Source organism: Anopheles nili, chromosome 3 (assembly GCF_943737925.1).
Source record: "Anopheles nili chromosome 3, idAnoNiliSN_F5_01, whole genome shotgun sequence".
In the NCBI taxonomy this organism is placed as follows: Eukaryota; Metazoa; Arthropoda; class Insecta; order Diptera; family Culicidae; genus Anopheles; species Anopheles nili.
The window spans coordinates 16,210,727-16,232,489 of NC_071292.1; the positions used below are offsets into that span (position 1 = coordinate 16,210,727).

General features: G+C 49.3%; 1 protein-coding gene across 1 annotated transcript; it reads right to left on the reverse strand.

The window, feature by feature from the left end:
* Window positions 1-4,422: 4,422 nt before the first annotated feature.
* LOC128725335 (photoreceptor-specific nuclear receptor-like) lies at window positions 4,423-19,186 on the reverse strand. The gene is made up of 11 exons (XM_053819068.1): window positions 19,117-19,186; window positions 17,415-17,546; window positions 17,117-17,345; window positions 12,598-12,701; window positions 9,133-9,247; window positions 8,072-8,661; window positions 5,306-5,406; window positions 5,129-5,239; window positions 4,911-5,060; window positions 4,685-4,849; window positions 4,423-4,605 (listed from the first exon to the last, which is right to left on the reverse strand). Exons 1-11 carry the CDS (start codon window positions 19,184-19,186, stop codon window positions 4,423-4,425), a joined length of 1,950 nt encoding a protein of 649 aa, XP_053675043.1.
* Window positions 19,187-21,763: the final 2,577 nt, after the last annotated feature.

Below are 21,763 nucleotides of genomic sequence, written 5' to 3' on the forward strand. Positions count from 1 at the left end.
GAGCACACAGCAACAAATGAATCAAAAACAGGCACGTGGTTGTGGGGAAAAAGTTCGGAAAAACTAGCGGAAAAACGCCCTGGAAGCAAGTGTTGGGTGGCGAAAAAACTGGCAACTTCGACAGTTCCGATCGTAATAAATGAAAAACATACACACATAAATTGACATGGGTGAGGTGCGGGCAAAAAAACTCACCGAAGCAAAATGCACTGCGACCGCCATCATTTGATTTGCATTTCGAACGGTTTCGAAGTCCTTGCCCAGGACGTGCTCGGTGAGACGGCAAAAACTGCCCGAACACAGGCAGATAGAGCGGGAGATAAAAAAAAAGGCTGAGCGTTACAAAACCGATGCAAATACGGATTTTACCACACATACGAGACCCGATGAGAGAAACACCCCATCCTCACAGTGAGACTGAGATCAAGGTTGGAAAACTTATTGGGAAACTGCAGAAGGAAGTAAATTTGAATTTATATGTATTGTATCATTTGGGTTGTATGAAGAAAATATGAACAAAAAAACTCAAATACTATATAGCTTTTTTTCTTGTGGTGAAACGATTTCTTTTTATTATTTTGTAATTGTTAATGATCAATTATCAGTCAGTACATCATCCTCATTTGCGCTTTTATTTCACCCCTTTCCATGAAAAAACTCCTCGCCTGCTTGGCATCGTGTCCTTAGCAACCATCATTTTTCTTAGCTAGTATTTAGCGCGTTCAAATGTCAAACTTATTAACAGTTTGTAACCCATCTCAAAGGACCTTATGACCACCCATAGACTGCAGCACAACCCACGATGCATTCATCCAGCAATGGGAAGGATAAAAAAAAGTCGACAGATCGATACACGGATAATTGTTGCAAGTTCATCATTTCCCATGTTTTACCGCGGCTGTTTGCCCACTGCATTTGTCCATGGTTGATCGGATGTCTGTCGGTGGTTGGTGGACAGTTTTTTTTACCGTTCTTCCACCCAAAATGAACAACAAACATAAAAACAACAGCAAAAAAACCGCCCGTGAAAAGGGTGGCCCATCGGTTACGGTCGTCCCAACATAAGCCACCCATTTAGTAGTGGCCGTCGAACGAACTGGCCACCGGTATCGATGTATCGCAATCAATTTAATCGCCTCCATCACACAATCGGACACAATTAATATCAATTACGGCGGGAAAGGAGGCGCCCGAACCATCCCGAGGCCGGAGCGTGTGGCATGTGAAATGAAAATTAATTAGATTTTTGTCGAACGTCGCGCTCCAGGACGACGCCAGCCCAGACAAACCTCGGGAAGGGCTTAGAAAAGCGGTTCTGCTTCTGCTCAAGAGCCGGCACTTTCCCGAAGGACACACAATTCTTTCCACCGGGCGTACATGTTTACCGATGCTTTCGTCTCTCACGCTGCCGTCGCAATTAACGAGCGACCGGGAGCTTTGAAGAAGACGAACGATTACGGGGCCACCCGCTGCGGGGACGAAAACAAGCCAAACAAGCAAACATCAACCCGTGCCGGGCGCCTTTAGAATAGATCATTGAAATTAATTGATGTTTAACAGGGGGAGGTGCCAGCGACAATAGTTCGGCGCCTTCGTTGGGGCCGCTACCTCACGGCTGCAACAAAAGGGAACCCGGAATGGATTAACAGTGATCGTGCAAATAGACGATGCAAATTAGAAATCGCCGTCGCACGTGGAGAGCGTGTGTCAACACCACGAATGGGGCCGGTTGAATAATTGAAAGAAACTATCCACGTTGAAAGCGACTATTCGCGTAACAATGGAAAGCAAAATGAAGTTTTTTTTCCGCGTCTTCTCAAAACAAGACACACTTTAAGCAGTGTAGCGGTAAAAATCTCACTCGAAAAAATCGATCACCATTTTCCAACGACGCCACAACAATCGGGCCAGAATTGCACATCCCGCGAACAACGGCCGCATCCTTATCAGTGTGATGTGGAGCAATACCTCTTTTTTGAACCTACACAAAGAAATCTTCCCGCTGTTAAGCACTCGTGGCTGCCGTCATGGCAGTTCGCACAATTCAACCCTAATGACGCAGAAAGGATGCCGCGACTCGCGCCAGCAAAGATCACCACCGAATATGTATGTCCTTTGCGCGCGTCCACACACCTGCACACGAAAGCCCTTCGCAGTCGCTCCGTCGCCTCGATGTCTCCTGCCGAAATACGCCCCTGGCTGAAACACCCTTCAAGACGCCCGTTATCCGTGTATTGTGGTGAGTGCTTCGGTTGCCACTTGGCGCAGCTTAACGGAATTAGATTTCGCAAAGAGGCCGTGCTCCTGTGACGGCGTCGACGTTGACGCCTCCCAGGAACGCCCGATAGGGAGCGAACGCCAAGGGAGAACATCCCCAACACTCGGGCCGGATGCTGAAGTCACCGTGAAAATATCATCATTAAGATGATTGCAGCTATTATGATGCGTCGACCCCGGGCAATCCGTGGCATCTCCCAGCCGGCAGGACATCCACCCCCAAAAAAAATAGAATAGAACGAAGGAAACGGCGGAAACGCTACGGTCTACCGGTCGTCCCGGGTTCTGGCCTTCGATTTCACCCAGGAGACACTTCGGGTAGTTCCGTTTGAATGGCAAGAAATACGGCAATTACACTCTTTTCACCATAATTGGTTGCGGTTTCGTGCGGTTTTTTTGTGACAACGGGAGCGATTCGGGGTGGTTGTTGCAAATGGCGGTTTTTTGTTTGTTTGCTGGAGACAGAGCAAAAACAAGCCAATGATTCATCACGTTCAGGCTATTTTGGCTAAACGTGTGATGTCGTGAAAGTATCGGTTTGATTTGAATGTGAAATCCATTTGACGATTTCGTAAGTACCACTCGTAACGTGCGTGATGTTTCAAAGCACCTTGAAGTTGTACATTGCCTCCTGACGTTCTGAGCATACGAATTAAATTTTGTGCAGAGCCAATGGCATTCAAAACAACCAGTGATTTCAAGAAATTGACTCCAATTTTTTCAAACACTATTAAATTACAAAAAAGGACTCCCTTGGAAGCTTGAAACAAAAGCGCAAACAACTCGAGACTTCACTACTCACCGATAGGTGGCGCTGCGTTTTGACTGTGAGCTTCCTAGGAGTAGTGCCGCTGTACGCTATCTAACATTACATCAGTAGAAATATTTCACAAGGACGATTCTGTGATAATTCATTACATGTAATGCAATCTTACTATTTCTTTTGCATATTGCACGAGTAAGAAACATTTTACACACTTTCTTCAGTACAATTTTTAGAAAGATAATGATAGAATATGAGCAAACATTCGAACATCCCACAACGATTCAAACTTAACATTTACGATTACTGCTCATACAAAATTTTAAATTCGGCAATCATTATATTGCTGCATTAATATGAAATTTTAAAAGTACTATTCATAATTTATTATGCAATATGTAAAATTACATAAAAATGTATTCTCTAAACATTTTTTGCAACCTATTTGCTGTTCTCCATTTCGGATTAAACTGGTGATCATAATTCAAATCAGTTTTTTTTTGTGAAACAATCGTTAATTTATTCGTTTACTTTAAAATACATACAGTTGCATTCATTGAAGCTACATCGGTGCACATACCAAACTAATGGACCAAGAGAGTCATTATAGATTCGAAATAATAATTGCATGGCGTTTCCCTACGACTATTCACACCCAGTTTGCTCCCCTACATTAAACATATTTCATCTGTTCATCTTTTTATTTTTCTCTTCTTAACTTCGCTCTGAAAATTAGTTTCCTAATTAATAATGCACAAAACAAAAGCATCCCAGCCCTAAACCGCTGCCCCCGCTGACTGGCGTATATTTCCACCCTGCTAGCTCCATCCTTTCCAAGCTGTGTGCATTTTTTTGTTTTTCCTGCAAACAAATTTGTGGTTTTTCATTTCGATCCCCACCGCAACTGGAATTGACGCCACGATCACGTGCGTACGTGCGCGGAATACATGTGGAGAAAAAATGGAACCCATCGTCATTTCCCGGAAAAGTTTCCCATTTTCCGCAGATCGTTTTACCCCGTTCAATTTGTGCCAGTTCGTTTCGATTCTAATTCCACCACCGCTTCATCCTAGTCATTAGGCACTGATTTACTGAGCGTGCACACACACATACACCAACACACACACACTTACCGCAATGTGGTTGCAAATAAATGCACACCAACGCCCGCGAAAACCGCATAACGATGTGAAGCGATGTGAGTGTTTTGGGGAAAAATGTTGCTTCACGTTCGAGCTCAGCGCTTGAAAAAATTAGGCATTTTGAATAGCGATCCTTTATCGTCCTTTCTGCCCTTCAAACACCCCTTGGCACTAAAGCCCGCAGCCCTACGCACCGGCATCAATCAACCGCCTCGCGCCATTCCCAGCCACAAAGGGCAGCTAGTTTTTGTACATATCACAAAGCACCTTCTCCATCGGCGTGTTGCCGATCGTCTTCTGGAAGTAGATCGATTCGATCTTGTGCGAATTGACGGCCCGCAGCAGCGGCAGCATCAGCAGCAACCGGCCGAACCGAGCAATCTGGCCCGGGAACTGTGTCCGCGAATGTTGCGCCAACATCACCTACGATTGTGTGGAAACGAAACATTATTGAGAAACCATCAATGAGGAACCGTTTAAGTGCCAGGATCTGCGACCCTACCTGCGCTTGGTCCTGCAAGTTCTCGATCTGGACCGGATCCTTGAGCCCACGTGCCTCCGATCGGAAAAGCACGATCGCTTTCATACAGGCGAACTCGGCCGGATCCACCATGACCGATTTGAAGCGGCACAATGTGTCATTTAGGATGCGTAACTCCTGCGCTAGCTACAATCAAAGAGAGATTCGTTAATGTCCTGTCACTTTACAGCCGATGCGGATAGCTAACCTGTCCTGGTTTGAAGAAACCCGAGTTATTTGCACTGTTGCAATGCTCGTTCAGCGAGAACAGCGTGCAGGCGGTCGTGTCAATCGGCATACACCACTGGATGGCGTTCAGCAGGAACAACTCGGCCCAGGATTCTTCCAAAAGGATCACCTTAAAGGACACAAATGTTTCAAAGTTAGTTAAAAGCACTGTCAGTGAGCGCCACGGTCATCACTCACCTGATCCCGGAACGTAAGGCTAGCGAAGCTGGGCAGGTTCTTCGCCCATTTCACGGCCATAAACAGCAGCCGGGCGCTCGTTTCGTAGATGGTCTCTTGGAAGTTGAACATCTGCAAGAAGGTGAGAACATGAGCATAAGCTGGCACACAAACGTCGGCTGATGACTGATGACTTACCGGACCCTGCCCGTAAAACGGGTGGTTCATCAGACTAGGGATGGTGTTGTTGTTCTGCGCGAGATCCGTGTCCTCGTCGTTGGTCACGTCGATGGAATCATCTGTCGCAGGGAAAAACAACCAAACGCAAATTATAACAGGTGAAGCGGCTATTTAGAAAACGCCTAGCGTAATCTCTCACATAATCCAAGGCATATGCCAGGCTCAACCCGACCGCGCCATTTGACGGTCGATCCTACGCGTTCCCGCCCCGTCCGTATGGCGCCATAACCCGCAAGAGGTACAGGAGGAAAAAAAGGATATCATTGCACCCTGTCTGGGGCGGGTTTAAAGGACGACCACCGAGGGACGTTTCCGATGCAAATGAGACGGGGTGGTGGGAATGAAAAATAAAAATTCAATCAAATAAAAAGCTCCCACCCAGGGTCGGAGAAATGAGAGATTACGCCCAGACGTTGGCACGAGGCAAGTACTTCTGTATTGAAAAAAAATGAGAAAGACGATGTGCATATCTTAGCATCATCCACCCGTCCGGTGGCATGAAAATTGTGAGTCTCGGTGTGCAAACAAATGGCAGGGAGAGCCGCAAAAAAAGTCGCACACACAAATCGGAATTGCTTAGAGCAGAAGCGCATTATTCAAGCGAGCACGTGCATCGTGATCGTTGAAAAAAGCGACCCTCACAAAGACTCCCTTAGGAGCCTTTTCACCCGTCAATCTGGCGCATACCTAATGAGACGTCTGGATTAGCTGGACCAATTGCTCGCAGAGCAGCAGAAAAACAAACATGAGCAAATGATCGTTCCACGTTGAAGAACGAAGAAACACTCGCGTAAGAAATGGAATAAAAATCAAATCCCAAACCAAGAACGGAACAGTGGTTAGATAAGTGCACAAACAACTACCGATCTCGCCAATCACGACCTTTCTCGATCGACTTTTGCAACGAACTTTTGCAATTTCGCTTCCGCTTTGCCAACTCTCAACTTCCAGCACGCTAAAAGGGGGAAAAAAACAACGGAAAGCGATCTCTGCTCCTTGCAATCCGCACGACTTCCTTCCCATTTAGCCGAAACCACGGTGCACAAAAAAAAAGAGGGACAAAACGGCACATACGCGCGCGCAACAACGCAACGAGAAAGGATGGAAAAAAAACGACCGTCTCTTACGTGCGTTACGCAAACCGGCTGCGAGGGACCGCGAAGGGCCAATTTAATTTTTATCACCCGTTTTACAACCGCTTTCCCGGGTGTTTCCGGAATCGTGATGGCGTCTAGGCGCGGGCACGTCCCACGGGGAAAACCTCGGTAAAGACGGCAGAGCAACAGCAACAACGGGGATGAAATAAAAAAAATACAAGCTGTGGAAAAACAACCCCGCCAAGGAGTCGTCATTCGGTACGAGGAAATTCCCCGTACGGGGGTTCCGTATTTTGGTTTTCTCCTCTCTCATTTGTGCCGCGTGTTTGTGCTTTATTTATTTTATTTTACTTTACGCGTTTGTTTTTTGCTGCACAACTTCCCAAGCACGTCAGTCAGAGGGTTGTTTTTCCCGGCACCAGTTGCAAACCGGCTCGGGAACCCGAGCCCTCGGTGATACATCAATTAATAAGCCTTTCGGGAGTTGCAATTGCACATCTGAGAGTTTAACGTTTAACGTTGCGACCGTTTCGGGTGAGGCCGTGATTGATTGAACCGCGAGCGAAACAGCAACACACTTACGCCAAACGCTAAATGCTTTTTAATGTTTATTAATTGCGCCATGGTTCGACGACATCATTTTCTAATTGGCGTTTTATGAGACAGGCACTCACAAAAAAAAGAACCCAGTTGCGAATGAGATTATTAATGATGGTCACAGTACGATTGCTCGTTGCAAAACGACGATGAGTGATGGATGGGAGATCTGTTTCGATTGGCTTTAAAGTCATACTGCAACCGGAAATGAGCACAGCATCATCAACCCGTAAACCTAAGTGCGTTAAATCAATCTACACTAAAACGGCACACTTGGGACCAATCGCAAAACAAACACTGCATCTTTCCGGCATTAAACTCCCCGACTCTACTGCCCCAAAAAGGGGTCTCAGCATAATCCAAGCAAATGCTCTCATTCGCCAAGCAAAACGATCATAACTTTCATCATAATTGTCAGACGCACTCGGACAAATCAAAAGCACCGGAGTGCCTGAAAATACCCACCGGGTTCGGAAAACCCTAATCCCCGACCGGTCGGCCCCTGTGCAGGATCATTTAGCATAACAGCATAATGATGTACCGGCGGCGGCTCGCATCGGTCACCCTTTTTCCGCACATACACTCGCACTCGCACACGTACAATGCCACGGGCGCTTATGAAACCATAACGGGGTGACCGAACCGCCCAACGGAACGCGGGACAATTATTTATGCGGCATTAAGGCACCCCACGGGCAGGCGAGTGACAAATAGTTATTTTATGCCCTTCCGTGGGTGCTTTTCCCGCATGGACCAAGGGGAGTGGGTTGTGTCGTTGTCGGACGCGCCACTTCATTAGTCAAATTAATTTTCACCCGAAAAACCGAATCCTGTTCGCGAAGTTCACGCCCTCCGAACCGCCACCGAATGGATGGACGATCGAAGGAGTAATCGATTAAGTTATGATTATATCATTTTATGACTTTCTCCCGGATTGCGCAAACGGCGCGCCGGATGCCGGGCGGGGGTGATAAAAGTTCCATCAGGCAAATTGCACCCCACCCAATTGCCACCCCACAAGCCCACTTACCGTCGTTGTCGTTCATGGTGTCCTGCTCCAGGATGGGGCTGGCCGACCCGCACGAGGACGAACTATGCTGAGGGTGCTTTTCAGCACCCACGCTCGAGCCCCCACCCGTCGTGCACCCGGGTCCCAACCCGTTCATCAATCCCGCACCGTGGGCAGGCGATCCTGCCCCACTCGGTGACCGATCACCGGCCATCGAGTGGTTCGACGAGGACGTTGTGTTCAGGTTTTCCGTCGAACCGGACGTAGCGTTTTTGTTGTTGTTGCTATCGCCAGCACCGGTGGCGCTCAGTGCCAGCGATCCGGACCCTTCCCGGTCCCGTTCGGTGCCATTTCCGGCCGATTGACCCACAGTCCCGGGTGTCCCGTTGTGTCCTTGCAGCCCGACGCCATTTAGATTCATCGACAGCCCGTTTGCGAGGCCGTGCATCGCTGCATGGTGTGGGTGGTGCGGGTGATGGTGTGGCAGGCTGTTCACCAGCGAGGACACCTGGCTGTGGTGGTGCAGGAACTGGCTGGTCGGAAGGGCAGGCGTCGGCAGGATGCTGGGACCGTACCGGGATGGTGATAGTAGCGCCAGGGAAACCGGTGGCCTACGGGAGGAAGAGTGGAAGGTTTTAATTCCATTTCGGGAGCCGAGCGCTCGACGTTGACGTTCGATATTTCGACACGAGCGATGCATCTGTACAGGATCCGGTCAGGATCGTTGACTGAGACCGGTGCTAACGCCGGGATGTATGCAACCGTCTATACATAGTAGCATGGTGATTTTGAAAGTGAACAAGCCGTGGTATGTTTTTGTTACTAGTTACGTTGGAATACATTCAATTTCGTGTGAACTAACATTTGAGTGTAAGAAAAATAGAATCTACGTATAATAAAGGCATAATAATTCATTTCTAGTGAAGCTCTCCTTTCCCTAGCTCGATAAAAACATACAGCAACAGTTCACTTGTTCGCTCGCCAGCACAACTTGCGGCCATATTTTTCACGCATCGCTCGCGCCCCATCGCCATCATTACGCATGTGCACGTCGAGGGAAAACGGTGCACGGTGGGACTCACCCAAACACGCCAACGGCGACGGCCGCCTCCCGAAGGGCCCTGCCCTGCTCCATATCCCGTAGCGCTTCCGGTCGGATTGTTGCCGTATTACGTGGTTGACGCTCGTTTTGCACAGCTAGACACAAAAAAAAAGAACACCAAAACGAGGGAAGTGAGACATTAGCGACCGTGTGAAATTGCCTCCAGGAGATGGCACACCGACAAAAAAAAGGGTTCCCGCAGATTTCCCCGGAGAAAGCGCAGCCACGAGTGCGACCCGTGAAAACGGACCAATCGTGTCCACAGTGGGTCCCTTTTTTTGCGCATAATTAATTTCGCCACGTTGCCACCGGCCGATTATGTTGGCGGTTTTAGCCCTTGGGCTTTGTTTCTGCAACCCACCAAGGATAACTCCTCATTAACACCCACCGGCCGAGTGGCCACACACGGCACGAGCACGTGGCACGTGTCGAAGATGTTTTTGGGTTGTGGCAGTGTGATGGGTTTTTGTCAACTTCACGTGGTTGCGGTTTAAATACACACCACCATCCCGGGAAGTCCCCGGAAGCAAGCACACCGAACCGTTTTATGCAAACGACCGCATCCAGACCCCTTTCGTGTACCGATCTTTTGACATGATTGCTCATACGCCACGCAAACACCTCGCGCACGTACACCAACGTCTTGTTAGCGCGTACACCCCGGAGATGGCCTTTCGCCGCAGCTCGGGACCAAGCTTGTTACACAAAAATAATTAGAACATTGTTCGCGGGTGTCCCCGGGATGTCGACAAGCGGACGCGTGCCAGTGGTGGGTGCCGGGTCCAATGAAACCCTGGGCCCTGTGGTGGCCTTGGCCGATGCACACACGCACACGGTGCTGCTTGTTATGGATGCTTCACTGAAAATCGAAAGTATGAGATCATTTGAATAAACATACACACGAAAATGGGCCTTCCGAGGGGGCGTTAAGGGCGCCTGTGTGACGCCGTTTGCCTAACCTAGTGCGTTACGAACGGGGCTTTTAAATAAAAGACACAAGAATGAGAAAAAAAACCGAACCGAGCAACATCAACAGCTCCTTTCATCTGCTGCCTTTATGCTTTCCTCGGTGCGTCGTGTTGCTTGTGGAGGAGGAAATGAGAAACGTTCTTTGATAAGGGTTGAACAACGAAAAGAACAAAAATCATTCAACCTCGAGGTGTGTACTCGATTCGTCATTCCGCTGTTGCTATGGATACGGCGACGATCCCATTATTGAAATGAGCTCATTCATAGTGTATTATTAGTCATCTTTCAGGGCAGCGTTTATTTCGCGCTGTAAGACAAATTTAAACTGCTAAAGTGCGATTATTCGAGCCTCTTATTGGATTCTTTTCTCCCCAGCTACCAACAAGTTGCAGGCTCGTCTCCCAACCTGCCGACGATCTTTTCCAGTCGAAATTGATTTTAAATATGCTCGAAAAACCCTCCAGCTCGTACTTAAGCGTGGCTTTGAGAAGAAAAAAAAACAGTACACCATTTTCGCGTTATAATCTTTTCCTATTGTTTTCTGCTCGACCTGCTGTAATCCGCTTTTCGGTACCTCGGGGTGCGGAAAATCCTTATCGTTCCGCTCGCAAACAAGCCGAAGAACTCCAACGGAAATGTGTATTTAATAACAAGCAACACGTACTTGCTACGGTGCCATTTTCCATTTCATCATCATGCTCCCGTGAAGCAAGTTTTGCGCTCCACCACTTCCTCGAATTCCCGTTAAACTCCGTTTCGAATCGACTTTTCCGTGTACGTGCGGTCGGTGCCTCATTTGCGTGCCGTGCCGTGGGCGCAATCAGTCGACTTTGATGGCACCATTAATGAGCAAACCCCTCGGTGGACCCCGAGGCAAACGAAGGTCTTCTCTGCCAGGTGCCAGGTTCCAGGCAACACGTGCCCGGCACAATTTACAGCTCGCATGTGAACGCAAATGCAAACACCGGAACGGGACACATCCGGACCGGCAAGACCAGGAAAGTTACTCTGCGTTGGTTGCGCGAGTGTTTGTAACCATTTTTGCATTTTTCCCATATTTTTCCTCAACCCCAAACCCACCGGAACCAGACGCCGCAACAATTCAAAACTCGGCTTCCTCGGCACCGGCAGCCGGTTTGCGGCGTTGGGGCTCTGAAAAGTGGTGAGGAAACAAACAAAAAATTCCCCACAACTCAGCCCGGTCGCTCTAATCAAGTTGTGTTTTACCGAGCACCCGCTCGAGTGGTTTATCAGTCAAGCCCTCGGTACTGCAGCTGAGTTTACGTGTCTCCAGCACGTTTGATCACCACCCTCACCGGAGGGTGGTTTGTTTAGTATTAGTTAGTGGTTTTTGTGGCGTACTTTTTTTTTGCACACCCTTCATTGCGGACATTTTCCCCCACATTGTGATTCGTTGTTTGCATCGCTATTGCTTTCTTTTTTCTGGGCGCACTTCTATTGCAACATTATTTCCGCCCCACGAGCTGCACATTCGGTTTGCTAATGCCACCACGCTAAGGGCGCTTTGATGCTGCGGCGTATCATTTTCCCTTTGGGAGTAAGATGGATCGCAACAACAGCGACAAGAGAAAAAAAAAACCAGAATAATCCTCTTCATTGTAGCCCGTCAAATTGCAACACGCCACCGTAACGCAATTGTGTCGCAAATTGTTTTCGAATAACCACCCGAGCTGAACGCGCGCTTGCACGGGATTAGACGCTGCTGGGAGGATGCCAAATTGTGCATTCATTCGGCAGCGTGGACGTTATTTTGTTTTTTCTATCCAAATCCGTTTTTACGTTCAATTTTTGTTTCAATCCGATCGCCTTTCTCATCTCACATGGCGTTGGCGCATACCAGCGCGTAATAAATCGCACTTCGGGTGTGCTGTGAATTGTTGCGGACTGATCGAGTCTTCCATGGAATCCGAGATGTATGAAGAAGACCCTTTTCTATCTTAGTAGGCTGGACAACAGCACATAGCTTCGCTCAAAGAAATTATCGTTTTTTTTATTGAGCCATCACGTGCTTCACCTGGGCTGGGTTTATTTTCTTCTACCTTCACATTTCAACCCAAAGCCTGATCCATCTCAAATCTGCACACCAAAACTATCGACTCATAATTTAATTCAACCCCGTGCTCACTATCTTCTCTGTTTGCGCACACTAAATGCGCCACATTTAAGAGTGCGAATAAAATGCTGGAGTATCGAGCACAGTCTTTAATTGGTAGAAAACTCAATTATGCCCGGAAATTCTAAGCCACCTCCAAGCGGGCTATTTCAGTGCGTTTTTTTTTGGTTCTGCATTTCACAGCCCTTTAAAGCAGCAGCGAATGGCGCTGTTTTTAACCCAATTTGGCAGCTCCCTCATCGGTGAGCAGTTTTGTGCAGTTTTCGCACATTACCCAGTCCCGTTCGTTTTTTTTTTTTATTTCCGTTCCCGCAACCCGCAGAGTTTGTTGCCGTCACTTACCGTCCTTGTTCATCCCCATCGTAAGGCATTTTTTCAGTCGACACGCCTGGCACTGGTTGCGGTGCGCTTTGTCCACCGTGCAGCTACCCGTTCCGGCTTGGCATCTGGAAAGCAAACGAGATATAATGCACATCAGTTGATCGGCTTACACGGGCCGCAAATTAATGGTGTCCTCGCGTGGCTCATCACCGCTGGCTGGCTGGTTGGGATTAAAATCAACGGCAAACACCTACCCGAAGGGCGCTACGCTTAAGGCCACCGGTCAAAGGCAAAGATTTACACCATCGCGGTGACAGAAGTTGAACATTTAACCGTGACATATGCGACCCCGTGACGCGTCCTGGCGTGCTACGCAAAGGGCTACGCGAGTCCGCGAGCACATTCACCGCGCCACTGAGCGTGCAAGGATCGTTCGTCCTTCGCGAGGGCCATCGGGGTGAAAACACACAATGCCACCGACCGACCAACCGTGCAGAGGGATGCGGTCCGCTCGAGGCTCTACTCGCACAATCCCGTTTATCCTTGGCGGAAGGTATCCTTTTTATTTTGTCCTTTCGTCTATCTCCGCAACACGCCGTCCTTTCCGATCGAGTGGAATTACGAAGCCCTCGAAGCTGCCGCACAACAAAAGGACATTTAATGCCGGATCATCTTTTTGCATTTTGGTGGCCACCTCCCCCCGAGTACCCAGGATCCGAGTGTCCTTTGGTGCGTTCCACCGCGTCCCGACACCGTCTTGCAAATCCCATTTGCCCACCCCAAAAGCGACCCCGGCCGAGGGAAGATGTTAATTGAAATTGAAGTGCTCGACTCGCTCGCGTGCGCACAGCCCGCAAACCTGCCAGCGATCCTGGTGGAGCACGAGTGCCCGAAGCCCGGAGTCTCCTCGACCCCTGAGCTCGCAAAGTTCAATGTGCCAAAGTGGAAAAGCGAAAACACAATTTTCATTCCAATAAATTGAATACAACCCCTCTGGCCGGGTGGTTCGCCTTCGAACGTCGGGCCACAGCTGGGTGGCTTCTGGCCGAAGCGAGTCGAGGGATTAGGCGAGCTCGAACAGGCTGCTCGAACGTGGGGATTCAATTCCGTGAGCTCACCCGCAAAGGACCGACGGAGGTGACTTCCGCCGTCGGGACGATCGAACGGAACGGATACGAAAGGAAACAACAGGAAGTAGTACTTAATCCGCACGATTGATGGTGGGTGTGCTGGATTTTTGGCTGGTGGTGTGTGTGCGCGAATGAGAGCGCAAAATTTATTGCTGTCGGCAAAAGTAAAAAGTCCAACCCCGGGACGTGATTTCACCCGGCCCGACCGGGTAGTCGTTTAATGTTATTACACTTAATTCCGTTGCTTTGAGCAAATTTGTTTCCCTGCTGTTCTGTTGGCCGCGCAGGAGTGCGATGTGTGCACCTGCGCACCTATTTTTTTGGGGAGCCATTTCCCGGTGATAGAACGGACCACATTAGTTTCCGCCACGAGCAAAATGGCGCCGAGGTGCGTGGGCTGAATTTCGAGCCTTGGAAAGGACTCACTGACGTTTGAGTTAAACAACGTTATGGAGTGAAACGTTTCCACTGTTTCCACCACAAAATGATGCCATTTTGAGTGATGATTTATCAGCTCTAAATTTCGTGCTCTCGAACCATCTAAAATTCAGCATTCTTCAAGCATTCTTCAACTGCCTTTATTCACTTTTCACCGCGTTTTCGCTCGCACAATTATGAACATATTACCGTAATAAACTAAACACATCTGATAAATTTCCGCATTTGGGCATCGCTGCACCGCAAACGCCCCTTGAGCCATATCTCATTAATCGTGCGCCTGTCGAGGGTCCGTAAGCGGCGCTTAATATGCTCATCCCTCTGCGAGGAAATAAAAAAAATTCGCCCTAATCCCGTTTACGCGGACCCGAGCCAACATCCAACCAACAACAGACAACAGCCAAGCATCGCGCGGTCACAGCTGGTCAAGTGTATCCTCAGCATAATTCCAATCGATCCCCGGAGACGCGTGGACCACGGCGGAACCGCAGCAAGTGAAATGAAGGAAATGGGGGAAAAAAATGTCCTGAAAAACCACCCTACCACAACGCCATCAACACGCCAGTCATCCGGCCCGAGAGGAACCCAGGGTTTCCGGGCAGTGATTTTCTACCTTTCATTCACGTGCGGCACAAAAGAGGGCCCATAGGGTTGGTTCAAAAAAGGGAAAATTCTTTCCCAACCGGCACCGTGCGGGCGTGTGGTCAATAGCGCAACGGCGCGTCGAAGAGTCCATCGGTGCGGAAGAAAAATCCACTCCATCGTAGATCCACCCCTTTGATCTCCGGACAGTGGGGCGAGAAAAATGGAAAATAAATCGACTATTCATATTCGTGCGCTCCACGGTGGGAATGCGTGTTGGTTGGGCACATTCGTCGTCGTCCATCCTTGTCAAATCGTCCTTTCGGTCCCTTGGCTCCCCATGGAAGTGCCACCGGTTAGATATTCGCCACACTCACGCAAAAAGGGGATGAAATAAAATAAACAGAAAAAAGCAGCACATCAACAACTAGTCAGAGAAAAAAAATGAACGCACAGCTTAGCCGGAATGGCTCCCGGACGGATTCATCTCGACACTGACAAATAAAGTGGAATCCTTTTTCCGACCAGCCCGGGTCACCGTCCTCGTCAGTCCTCGACAGTAGCTCAATCTCCCCTGGAAAGGACTACGGCACAGCACAAATATCAAAATATTGAATCAAAATTTATGTCCACCCATCCCCAAAGCGGGAGGATTACGGTGGGATTACGCTTTTTTCGCCTCCCCGTTCATGATTTATGGAACCCTCGGTGCCCTGAACGAAGGCAAAAGGCTCAACCACGAGCGCGCCTCAGGTGGAACCCGAGTCGATCGAGTTTATGTGACACGGGCAAAACGAGGACAGATTACAGCGTGTCTGATGGGACCGACCGCTCCCCAGTGGGCGTTTGCGGCGTTTGAGGGCCCTGCTAAAATGGAGCCACTTCGTCGCTTTTTACGACCCAACCCATAAATCAGCTGCAGATGTGCTGATGCGGTGGAGCGCCATTTGCTTTCGAAAATTGAAAACTTTCCCCCGTAATGGCTGTTCCGTAAAGTCGCTCCTGCGCCTGTGGTGAAGCTGGGCAGCACCGTTCGTCTGCCTTCTCGTGTGCGGAAATTGTCTCTGATGTCGTATGCCCTATTGGTGTAGGGTGCTCCTGAGTATCGAAGGACCCAAGAGCCACACGGACGACGCAACCACGTTTGCTGGCATATGTTCCAACGCAAAACTTTACCCCAGGCTTCTCTCCCGAGAGTGAGCGGACCTTTTCGGCAAGGGACATCCGGCGCACGATGCCAGCGATGCAAAACCATAGAATATCAATTAATCATAACACCATTTAGTGGTGGGGTTTAGAATCGCAGCATTCACGCCTCGACCGGGGCCTTGCTCGACAGCAGGACTCACCCCGAAAGGGCTCGAAGGGATCAGCGATGAATGCGCGCCCAAATCCTACACCAACTGGTGGCGTTTTCGGGCCGAAGCGTAACGAAGGACCTGCTTTATGTGGCCGCGTCCTTCCACCCATACAGACGAGTGCAAAGTGCATTAACTTCGCAACCAGGCGCACCCGCAGGCGCGACGGAAAAACGACACAATTGAATGGTAACATCTGATCGATTTCCGCCTAATCCGAGCCTCGGAAGGGTCGGTGCCGCGGGATTGTTGATTAATTAGAATTTAATTTATTGAGTGGCACTCTAGCGGTAGCAGTGGGGTGACGTCGGCCTTTTTTGTCCCATCTTACCGTGCATCCTTGCGCCAGTCATCAGTCACGCCAACTTGCCACCCGGTTTCGTGGACATTGAATTGCGAAGGGCGAGCACACGCCCGTTAAACTGATACGGGGGATTAAGTTGTAGCGGCACGGGTGCACTTGGAAATCTGCGCAGCGGAAGAACCGGAACACCAACATCACACTCAAAAAAACACGAGGGCCACGGAAAAGCCCGGGGCGAGCTTCCGTAAGGTTTCCGGGAGGGTGCCCGAAGTGTTGGTAAATATTTACTGGCTCGATGACCCAGCACGCGGAAGGGACACGCAGGACAATGTTGCCCTATTGCTTGATTCCGAGTGCCGGGAAGAGGTGTTTTGATTGGAAAGCTATTATTTTATTTGCGAAAAGAAATCGGAACAATCCAATCCGCCGCAGAACAGTGACACGCAAACGGAACACGTGTCGGTGGATTAAGGACATGGGAGGAAAAATTGGGAAAATGCCACCCGAGCGAGTGGTGCTGATGCTTTAGCCGGTTTGTTTTCTTATGCTGGTGGCGTACAAATATGACATGATCGATTAGTCAATCGCAAGTTGCGATCGGTACGGATTAATTGAGGACTTACGTGTGTCAAAAGTCATTTCGTAACGGTGTTTGGAGAGAGCAACACGTACGGTAGAGAAGAGTTTTAGGAATCTAAAGCAAGCAAAAGCAAATAACTTGAACTTACCGGTAAATCAGCTTTCTCCTGACACTTCGCTTAAAGAACCCGGAACATCCGTTGCACGCGAGGATACCATAGTGTTTGCCCGAACTCGTATCACCACAAACGACGCAAATCAACCCGAGGTTTTGTGCCTTACGTGCGGACGAACTCGTACTTTCACTCACGTGCTGCGGAGGCCACGCCAACAGCCTGTTCTGTGGTGAGTAACACGAAATAGGCGATCCACGGTGATCTGTGGGCGAAATGGCACAATATGGACACTTAGGTTCGCAAGTTTCCATAAACGCGCCTCACAACTCACCTGCCTTACCGGTCATTCCGTTCTCAATTCGCGTCAGCCCTCCGTGGGTCGCTTCCTCGATGCCAAACGCGCGGCCACTCTCGTCCTTCTCCAACTTATCGTAGAAATCCGCAATCGATCCCTTGGCGAACCCTGCGAATACATCGAGTGCACGATTAGTACCTTCCGAACGGCCTTTGGCTCGTACATCCCGTTCTCATTGCGCTACGCTTAGAACCGTCGTGTCCTTCTCGTCATATCATTGACCTCGACACCATCAACCAGCCAGTCCCTCCCAGACAGCGACTCGCGCAAACAAACGCCATCGGTAGCCGAACAAACAACCGCCAGTGCCGGCTCGAACCAAGCCAGGCGTGGTAAAACAGCTCTCGAAATATCTTCCGCTACGAATAAGAAATTAACCACTGTTGACTCAGAACGGGCCGCAAACAGACCCCCGTGGGGGAGGGCTACATTGTATCGCTGTCGATCGTCCAACGCACACTTTGACGTGGCTTCTCCCGTCAACTCCGATGGCAGGGTGCTTTGTTTGCGATCGATTTCGCCAAGCCTACTGCGCGAGTCGTGCCTTGAAAAGCGCGCCATTGCGGGTTTTCCCCCGGCGAGCCAACGATGAGCGAGTTTTCATCTGATTAAATTTCAAATCAAGCACACCTTAATGACACTGTAACGAGTGTGGCTTAGTGGCGCCTGGCGCCATCTTGGAGCCAAGGAATGTGACCACCATCGTGAGCCCTCTAGTGTAGTAGGGTGGCTTCCCGCTAATGCTAATCAATTATCCTCTAAACCAACCAACCCATCGTTATCTCGTTACCATCCGAGAGTCTCCCGGGTGCGCCATCTTGATTTCGACACTTAACGCCGCGTTTATCAATTCATCGCCCCATCAGCGTCCCCGGATAGGCCGGCCCGTTGTTTGTGGTGACACTCGCAAATTTGCATCCTCATCCTCCGGCCAACTGTGCCAACAGGCCACAGACAACCAGCCAGCCTGGCGATGTGTTGTCATCAATGAGTATTGGGGCGAAGCGACGATGAATTCACATCCTGCTTGCCGGCGACACGCCACCATTCGGCCGCTTTTTTTTTTCGCTGAATCATCCCGATTCTGCCCCCAACAGATGACGTACTGTCTTTATGAGACCTTTTTTTAAGGTGGATTGATCACTTTACTTCTGCCAAAACTTATGTCGCGATTTTCCAATACGAGAAAAAGCGCACCGTCATTCTGCACTGCTGGATTAAAGAAATGAACAGCTCGAGAAAGAACCCGTTGAGCCAACAATAACGACAAAGAAACCGGGAGAAACTTGGTGCCGGTTTGTATTGGGGGGCTTTGTGTCGAAATTCCGGGCGTTTGGAGCGTCGTGGAGGCAAAGAAAAACACCTGTACCTACAAGAAACCTTCTCAGTGGTTCGACCAGACGTCAGTTGGCAGTTGGTAACAGTGCGACCGTCGAAGTCAAATAGGTAACGGTAGCGTTGATATTTGAGGTCACATCAATGATAGCGGGATACGAGTAAACAGAAATTGCTGGAACGCATGTGGGCTGACGAGACACATTAAGCTGTATTCTTGAATATTTGTGCTTGTAATTTAGAGTAAAAATTATGCTACTTATGGGTACATTTAATCACCCCAGAGACATTTCAAATTTGTATTTTATTCCCTCGAAAACCCACCCACTCGATTTTCACTTACCACCCTTGCTGTCCTGCAGCACTGTCGAGCTGTCCATGCTGTTGTCGCTTTTCTTGCTAAACCGATACATCCAAATGCACTTGCACAACCGCTGGATCCGCCCGGGTGTGCCACTATTAACATCCCATTGACTTTTGCCGTTTCGCGATGCCGTGCGCGGTTTTCCAACGCTCTCGAACGCAGCCGGCAATAATTGTCAATCACACCGTTATCGCCAAAAACCTCGATCCTGTATCGAAAGGATGCACTAGCGACTCGCCTTACCGGGCGCACTACCGTTTATGGCACTAATATGCCGATGGGAAGGTCCTGATTTTTTTTTATCACCCTCTCGCACCGGGTGAAAAACTCTCACACGAGAAAAAAAAGCCAGTCACCTCACATTCACCTGGGGATCGTCCAAAAATGCAACCGACGCCAGCAAAGATGCCTAGGTCCGCTGACAAACACGCACGTCCTTCGGTAGTCCTGGTGATGATGTTGCTGCTGCTGGACGAACGGTGCCACGGATTGCGCTTGCCGATCGAATTAACTTCCGACGCTGTCGTGTCGTTTCCCAAGCGGCACTCGAAATGCACCCGCACAAAAAAAAAGTGCAATTGCACACCTCCGAGTGTTGGGCGCACGATGCGGTTTGGGAGCACCAGGGTGTGAGCGTTTTTTTCTTTTCCCTGGTTTTTTATTCGTTTTCCTTCCGACACTTTTCGCTTCCGGACATTTGCCAAACAATGCACGTGGTCTTTGACGGTCTTTGATATTCGTTTGTCACTTTTTTCTGATGCCTAGAGGTTGCGAGCGTTTCTTGGACCGATTTTCTTCACCCCAATCGCACTGGTTTCGAAGTTTTCCACCCTCCGAAAGCACAATCCCGTCGGGTAGAACACCTGGTTTGGAAGCCGTCCGTTCATCTACTAGAAATCACTCCGTCAACTCGATAGCACAGACACCCGATAGCAAAACACCGTCGCCCGATTCCGTTGACACAACTGGCGCTCTTTCGACACCCAAAACCCACCGAAACCGTGGCTGCTGGCTGCTGCTGGTTGCTGCTGCTGGCTGCTGCCGTGTATTCGCGCTGACAGCAACTGACGATCGAGGCGAAAATTCACGCAATCGGAAATCTATGATTCGTCCTCTCTTGACGTCGAAAGTCCACATTCGTTACCTTTGCCGCGTGTAAGCCCTAAGCTAACTCCTCCCTTATTGGTCGTTTATGTACGCGGCTGCCGGGAAAGTGCGACCGGGAAAACCCCACGAGGGGTGAGGACCGTGGCCATGGCGTGGCGGGTGGGTTTGCTTGTTTTCCCGAGGGCGGGATGCTGCGATGGTCTCTGTCCGACCGACGGTTGTGGCCATCTCTCGCTCGCGCTTGGAAAAACTCCGGCCGGTGCAAGGTCCTTCCAAGGGTGGCTACGTCAAACGGTGCGCGTTGCTCTTTGTTGGATGCCAGTTGTTCGTTCGCTTCGTCTCGCTCGCACGCTGTTTTGCTCGCTCATCCACTCATCCAAGCAGGCGCCGTCTCTGTCGGCTTTAGAAAGGGCCGCGCGGCCGCGAGCTGTAGGGGCTTTAGAACCGAACGTCAAGTGAAGTGATGTCAGCGCGGCCCTTTTTTGTGTGAACGGTTTTTCGATAACGATTATGACGGTGACAGTGGGTGCCAGGTTTTTGGCGGAAGATTACTGAGGCCTTTTATCTGATCACGGGTATAAAAATACTATATTTCGGAGGTTGAGCGTTTCCTGGAGATTCTGGAGCGTTTATTTACCAAAAAAAAACATAATTCGTTGGGAGCTTCGAATTGATTAATTTATTTCATTTAATATGAGTTCAAATTTGATTTCTCTTTTCCATCGAACATTCCCCATAATATGGTATAAAAGATGTTCAACTCCTTATATATTTATAAAATTATTGAGCCTCCAAAGCATAATATCACTGTACTCTCCATTATAACATTTTTCATAGTGCATCGTTACTGAAATGTGCAATAATTTTGCATCACATTGTATTACTGCCATTTTGCTATCTCCATTTTCACAAAACACCAGGCGCCCGGCATCCTGGGTAGTAGTTCAGAACCTTCCATACATAGGGCACACAAGCCATCGTCCTTTTCGACTCGTTGCTCTTGCGCTCACTTTTTGCCTAAAACTTCGGTGAGAGAGGGCAAAATTGTTCACCTCTTCCACCACCAAATGACACCGGCTTCCGTCGGCCGACCACAATGTTGATCGATGAATCCGGTTCATTCCGGAAAAAGCAACCCCATCAACTGTTCATACATAAAGCGTTTCTTTTATTTTCTTCAGTCCGTGCTCTGTTGCAATCGTTTTTCTTTGTTCTATTTAACGCTCCACATTCGAACGTACAAACGCTGCCACGGAGAGCGTTCTGCCCAGTGATGGTTATTGCCAGCTCAAAAACGGAGCCATTTGGGCCTTTTTATAGTGATTTCCATTCCGTGATGGCTTCCTATCACGATTTTAGCCGTGTCTCCGTATGTTGTGATTCTCTGCCAGCCATCATCCGACGTTTTTCGTGACAAAAGGCTGCCCAAAACGTGCCCCAGTGGCATCCACCGGCCATCATAGCACAAGGAGTCGACGCGCATGCCATTTCCCGCCGATGCTCCTTGCGCGGTGCAGCG